The sequence below is a fragment of the Solanum verrucosum genome, unplaced genomic scaffold (assembly GCF_900185275.1).
Source record: "Solanum verrucosum unplaced genomic scaffold, falcon-dt-bn FXZP01000230.1, whole genome shotgun sequence".
In the NCBI taxonomy this organism is placed as follows: domain Eukaryota; kingdom Viridiplantae; phylum Streptophyta; class Magnoliopsida; order Solanales; family Solanaceae; genus Solanum; species Solanum verrucosum.
The window spans coordinates 2,565,760-2,573,421 of NW_026019954.1; the positions used below are offsets into that span (position 1 = coordinate 2,565,760).

General features: G+C 28.7%; 1 protein-coding gene across 1 annotated transcript; it reads right to left on the minus strand.

Annotated features, from left to right (window-relative positions):
• Window positions 1–192: 192 nt before the first annotated feature.
• Window positions 193–4,712, minus strand: LOC125814119 (agamous-like MADS-box protein AGL104). Its single transcript, XM_049493572.1, has 7 exons — window positions 4,528–4,712; window positions 3,651–3,704; window positions 2,071–2,125; window positions 1,716–1,777; window positions 759–858; window positions 506–624; window positions 193–325 (listed from the first exon to the last, which is right to left on the minus strand). The coding sequence occupies exons 1-7, from the start codon at window positions 4,710–4,712 to the stop codon at window positions 193–195; spliced, it is 708 nt and encodes a 235-aa protein (XP_049349529.1).
• Between the last annotated feature and the right edge of the window lie 2,950 nt (window positions 4,713–7,662).

Sequence of the window (7,662 nt, forward strand, 5' to 3'; positions counted from 1 at the left end):
GGATCCAGTAGTGTTTATATGGATCTACAAAAATGACCAACGATATCCACATATATGATGAACGTTTTATTACTTATACTCACTACAAAGTACTAATATATTGTACTCATATACAAGTATGAGCGCATATTTATTCGAACTCACATCTAGAGAGTCGTCGAAAATTTAAATCACTGCGACAAAATCTTAGGATCACTTGAATGGTGACATATAAGGCCATGACAAGATGTTATTATCATTTATAGCTTGGCCTTTTTCAACATTCATGTTGGATTTGCTTCCTTTAATATCTGGAGGAACCATTGTTGAGGAAAATACATTATTCCTAGCAAAAAAAAAAATTAATCTTTTTTTCATAATTTCAAATAGGAGTGCTTATGTAACCATGAACTCGTTAATAAAAATATATGTGATTTAATTAGTCGAGCATCAAAAGAAATACTCTAAAATTTAAAATTAAGGAGTTATTTGCAGTATTCGATTTAAAAATTGGACCAAAATGTACCTTTCAGAAGTAGTTCCATAGTCGAAAATTTGTGGTTGATTAAAAGCATCGTCGTAAGATAATAAATCCACTTCGTTGCTCTCTTCTTCGCTTGCTTTCACTTTTGAACTTAGACTCATCTTCATGAAATAATATTAAATATATCATTATAACATCGTGCTTAGTTAAATTTCTTACATAAATTGGAACGAAGTACTGATGGAAGTATCAAGTCAATATGAATCAGGTAAAAAGAAACGGATAGAGTAATTACCTTTCTCTTAACGACAGAAATTAAGAGGGTCTCAAGTTGTTTCTCACATGCTTCGAGCTCTTCCATTGATGTCATCTTCCCAGGATCAGGCTCATACATACTGCATTAATAATTAAAGCACAATGATGTATTTTTCTCCAAATGTAATCAACGTGTTAGGATCGAAATAAGTAGGTGTCATGCGAAAGCTAGCAAAGCAAACCTCGAAAGACCAATGAGTAAAAAGACAGACGAGAAATATACCAAAAGACACAAAGATTTAACGTGTTTCGGTCAATCGACCTACGTCCACAAAGTAGATGGGCAATCCACTATATAATTATGAGAGCACAAAATGTAGAGAGGAATAATTTCAACCAATTCATTCGGAATACATGGGAGGTAAGTGATAACATACCACTTGTGTCCCACAAATTATCCCCCTATCAAAACTCTCAAATCCCCTAGGCTACATTGTGAATATTGATTAAGTTAGAAAGAAATTTTCCTAAAAGAAAATAACTAGTCAATCGAAAAAGAAACTCAGGACAATTAATACCCAACACAACGTACACTTTGGAGGCATATTAGCTAGGGAAAAGAAAATATCATTAAACTAATCATCGAAAAAGGATGTTGGGAAATATTAGAAAAGGTATAACTCATCGAAAAAGCCACAAACTCATATATTAGGTAAAAGGATGATATTCAAATTGTATCATTTCTCTTGATATCTTTTTCTTTATATTATGTAAAAAGATGATATTCAAATTGTATCATTTCTCTTGATATCTTTTCGAAAAAGACTTTATCTCTCATTCACACTATTTTAAACTCAAAAAAAAAAAATCACGAAACACATATATTTTGACACATTTTCATGAAAGAAGATAAACATTTCGAAATAGAACAATACTATAATTAACATTGGCATGAAATTTACTAAGTGCAACACCAACAAAAGATGAATAGATGAACCTTAATTTTTCCTCAGCTACATGAATTTGTTGTAGCAAAGCATTAATTTCCTGCCTGAGTTCCTGAGAAAATTAAAGATGAATTTACAAACACTAAAAATGATCTTTAGCGTTGTCGCTAAATATGTATTTTAAGCGGTAATTAACACTCTTTGTATATGTCCCTAAAGCCTATAGCAACATTGGATCCAATTGCAATTAACTAATGTCGGTAAAGGCATTAGCATTCTATATTTATATTGCCACTTCTTTTTTTGTAGTGAAAGAACCCTCATATAACAAAGAAGCTAACCAACTTATAGTTGTTTTAAATGTGTAAAAGTGAAAGCAATTTTATATGCTAATCATATATATACCTGATGAATTTGGCTGGTGGTAGAGGCAGCAGCTGGATTGGGTCCATGCATCATCCTTCACATAAATTTTACAATTAAAGTGAGTAATGTGTATTATATTAAGAAGTTTGGGATGAAAAGGTAGTGGAAAAAGACAATTCTAACCCCAGAAGATTCTGACTCCTCATCACTTGCTGCTTCAAGACAAAGTATTCATATATTTATTATCTTACCCATCAACAAAGGAAAGGAAAATAAATACAGAAATAAAATGGAAGCTATTGAGGTCGAAGATTAGGGTAAAAAGATATAGGTAGTTGAGTACGCAGGGAGTTCAATGCCATATTTTTCTTATTTCAAAGAAATTCTTTTTGAGCCAAGGATGAATTGGAAATAATTTCCATATCCACAAATAAGGGCAAGGCATATATATATTCTTCAGACTTCATTTATCAGATTACTTTGAATATGTCATTATTGTTGAATGTGCAGAAAACCTAACATGGAGGATATTAAAACAACTCAAACTACTGCATATAGTAGTTTGATATAATTGATATATACTAGTCACTTCTCTATGCTTTAAATTTAAATTAAAAGGAGCGTTTTTAAAAAATTAATAGAAGGAAAAAAGGGTTAATCTGAAAGTTCTTTATGATAATTCCAAATATAATTCAATTATATATTTCTTGCAATAAATATTTTGCAATTTTTCTCTTGTATTTTTCTAAGATCTTGGTAATATTATTTGTTAATGTACTCTTTCTTTTCCTTACTAAACATAATAACATCAACATATATTACTGGAGATTAAAATGATATATTCAAAATTAAAAAACAAAAATTTAATCACCAATATGTCAAAACATTTTTATCTTACCTGTCTATCAAGGAGAGCACTGCAAGGTCGATATGATCAAAAAATCAAAATGAGTACAAGAAAAAGTATGAGTTAGTTGATACATGGAAATTATAATAAACACGTTCAAAAAGTGAAATAAGTAATAATATGATTGGTATCTCGATAAATTTATAAAAAGTTCCAGATTTTGTATAAAATCGACCAACAAATTTAGAATTTAAATTTTATGAATTTGAGTTCAAAACTCATTTGATTTATGAACAGATGAAATCAACTATTATATCTATTTAATAAAAAAAATAAAACTATATAGATTAAAGTATACTTAGTCAACAGTCAACTATGGCGTAGTATATATATCATGTAGAAGACATGCAAAAAGAAAATCGAAAAGGAAACAACTTTTTTACACAACTGAAATTATGAATATTATTAATCACATATTTTATTTATAACCATATAATATATGAGGCAATAATTTGCGAAACTATATGTTTTTTTGTACAGATGCACCGTTAATTATGTTTTATGCTGACACGTAGAAAGCAAGGGCTTGATTGCCACGTAATCATATCTAGATATAGATTTTTAATTTCCTTTGTCCCTGCAAGACAGAAATATTAGTAATATTTAACAACACAAACAATAGTAATTAATATTAATATTATAAAGAGGAATTGATATTTTAGCAAATTTGATAAATAAATAAATAAATATTATGAAGAATTTGTTTGCGTACCTCCCTTTATCGCGTTCAGAGAGATTTAAAAAACGAGAAAACACATCTTCAATTCTGTTTAATTATCCCGTAAAACACGTATAAGTGAGTGATTACCATAAATTAGAGAAAAAATAAAAATATTTAAAAGGGATGACAAGGTGGAATCAAACTCTCATCAACAATAAAAATACTTAAAAGGGATGACAAGGTGAAATCGAACTCTCATCAACAAGGTGGAAGTTCAGATAGCAAACCAGTTAAATTACTATTTTTTTCTAAACAAATATTTAATTCGGATTCTTCTTTAATTTACAAGAATTTTTCTCTAATTACAAATTTTCTACACGACTGAAAAAAAGAAAACCCGTCATCCATTTTTAAAATACAATATAATTACAAGCCACCAGTACGTAAATATTGAATTTTAATATAGAGAAATAAAACAGCGAAAAAGAGGTGACTAATAATTAGTTTTGAGTTAAATCCACACAAAAACTTTTAATTAAAGAGTACTAGTTAATAAACATAGAAATCCTCATTTTAAGTGGTTAAAAATTAACACGCAAGAAATACTGCTAATAATTCAATTGTAGGCGCCGGCATATACAATTCTTTATTTTTCTTTTTTCTTTTTCAATATTTTCACTTAGTCAATTTAATGGTTTGTTAATCTAGCATGAAATTTAAAACAAATCACTCAACTACTGATTATTATTTCAATAAAAAAAATTAAGATTGAAAAGTAAAAAAAAAAATTAAAAAAATACTAACAATTAGTTGAATGATCATTTGAGAAACTACGTAGCACCTTTGTTTTGGAGAGAAGGATGTAAGTCGATCATGAAATAATATAATAACTATTAATTGAATGATGATCTGAGAAACTATGTAGCACCTTTGTTTTGGAGAGAAGGATGTGAGTCGACCAGTAGGAGAGAACATGAGTAGAGCAACATCAATGTCACACAGCACACTAAGCTCATAGGCTTTCTTAATTAGCCCTTTTCTACGCTTTGAATATGTCACTCCTCTGTTTGTCTTGTTCTCTATTCTCTTTATCTCTATTTTTGCTCTTCCCATCATTCCATACAATATTTTTCCTTAATTTCCATGCAAACAAAGAAAAAAAGTCACAAGGTAGCATAATTAATGATGGACACACACATAATATTGATACAAAATTAATATAGTACTATGGTTGATGTTGAATTTTGATAGTCAATATGAAGTACTAACCTTTGATGAGAAATAGTGTATAAGTTGAAAAAATGGGTAAAAAGGAAACAAAAAAGAACTTATAAAGGATTGTTTATTTTGTGCATTATTTTGTATTTTGTATTAGGGGTTCAATGGACTGGATTATGACAATGAACCAAAAAGAATTATGTTCATTGGGTTCTCTGTCCGGCCCATACAACTATAAGAAATCCTTGGGTAAACATTTATACTATTCATTACATTATTTTTCACTATCTCCGTTTTACTTATAAGATGTATCTGTCTAATTGTTCAATTTTATATAAATTTAATTGTTTATTTGTGCAAATTCAAAATTGAAGGGCACGGATGTTAGCTAAGGTCAAGTTAAAGGACATCTTTGGCAACTCTTTGATTCTAACTTACTAGATTAAGATTGATCTTTAGCAACAATACATTAATTAACGACAATAACTTAATTGCTGCTAAATATGTATTTTTAGTGGCAATTAGCACTTTTTGTAAATGTCCGTAAAGCCTATAGCGACATTGGATCCAATGAAAATTAACTACTAGCGATAAAAGTTTTAGCACTCTTTGTTAATGTATATATTTATTGTTGCTAAAAGTTATTTTTATTAAAATGACTTTTCACATAACATGTTTAAGACCGCGAAATAAAAGATATTTTATTATATTCTATATATCTTTAATTTAAAATTACAAAATTCAAAAATTATCTTTATTTTTTAGACTTGTTTCAACTTAAACTCAAACTCAAACAAGCTAGAAAATTTAAATGAAAGAATTGGAGTACTCGATAGTTGACAAATAAGGTATATTTGAAAAAACATAGTACTATTTTTAAGCTTGAATTACACTTATTTTTGAGATAAAATTTCTTATACTATAGAATTAAAATCAGTAGACTGATATCCTGAATATTGTTAAACCACGTAGAGTCTAATTTACCTCACTGGCCACATATGCAGCCGTTATGCATCTACATTGAGGTGATATATACAAGTCAATTGGATAACATTAAAATTAGTTTTTTTTTTTAAAATAAAAATTACATTTTGAAAATAAAATAATTATATTGTGTAAATTACTTGAAAAATTATACTATATAAATAAAATAAAAACTAGTTTTGTTAATTATATAAAAATTATTGAATGACATGAAATAAAATGTTAATAACTGACAAAAGAGGTTTAGAAACTTTTAACATCATACATATAAATTCATTAACATGATATTTATGAATATTTTAAATAAAATTTTGACTCTGTTATTGATATCATAAATTGATTAATCTCTAAAGCTTCACTTGTCAATATTCGATTGGAAGGTAACATTTATCACTAAAACAAAATATGGATATATTTTGATGGAACAAATTTCTTGATTTAGCATTATTCAAGAGAAAATCAAACTAGAATAATAAATAAGTAAAACCCGTTATCGAGAGGATAAAAATACAAAAGTTGCTACCAGCAGGAGGATCATATGTGACCAAACTATTTCATGTTTTCATTTATTTAATTTGCTTATTTGCGTGGCTTATACTCCCTCTTTCACTTTTCTTTGTTCAACTTCGATTTTACACGCTCTTTAAAAAATAATGATTAATGATGTATAGTTTTAGCTATTGAAAAATGATCGGAGAATAAGCAATTAATATTGAGGATAAAATAATATTTTTTCTTAATATGTTAAAATTTACATATAAAAGTAAAAATTATTTTTAAGATAATGAACGAGTAAAAGTTTATCGTAAATAAACAAAAGGTGACAAAGCATTATATCTCCAGTTCCAACGACGACTGAGCAAACTTTGGTCTTTGGCATGACTTCACAGCTATAGCCTTTCGTCTTTTAGGCAATAGACAATAAAGAGTACTTTAATTATATTAAGCTACCACACCCTCAACTTTTACTAAATATCATTTCATAACAATCTGATATAGTTGATAGTGAATTGCATAATGGTAAGGCACACCAAAAGGTTTGATCAAACATAACATTTGCTTGGTTATCTTAAGAAATAAAAGTGTTTCCCTGCCATCAGTTATATAAATTTTTAGAATGATAGTAAGTATTTGATCCTATAAAGTGATATCAAATTTAAAGTTGTGAGTACGATTTTCAAAAGCGATATGATACTTGAAGTAGGTGTTGGGAGGGATATTATTGTGTAATATCAACATCTTGTCTATGGCAAGGCCTACGAGAGGGCTAGGATGACCCAGGTCAAAGTCATAATCGAATATGATGCATGTTTAGAGGGTTCAATTGAAAATTAAAGTTACGCCCTTACTATTATCAGCTATAACTTTTAATCTTGGTATAATAGTAAGTACTTGTTCATAATAAGTGGTATCACAATCAAGATCATGAGTTCGATTTCCAAGAACAACATGTTGCATGAGACAGGTCTTCAGAGGGGTGAGGGACTGTTGGGTAACGGCAACATCTTGTCTATGGCATAGCATGATAATAAGTGTTTGATTCAAACAATAAATTCCTTCTTAGGGCGAGAGTCAACCTTGACATTATATATACAATACACCAAAATATAGGATTAGATAAACTTCTTTAGAGGGGGGGTTAGCCTTAAAGCTATGAATTCGATAAAATTAGAGGTGTTAAATATGATTTTTTAAAAATTGATGGTCTGTTAAATTTACTCAAAATATTATAGGTTGGATACGGAATAATTTTGTATTGGGTTGTTTTGTAGCCCGTCCACATAACTCATTTTCAAAGTGACACACTAAATTTTAAGGGCAAATTTTAATCCAATACTAGCCCAATTGTGATTCATTTTTA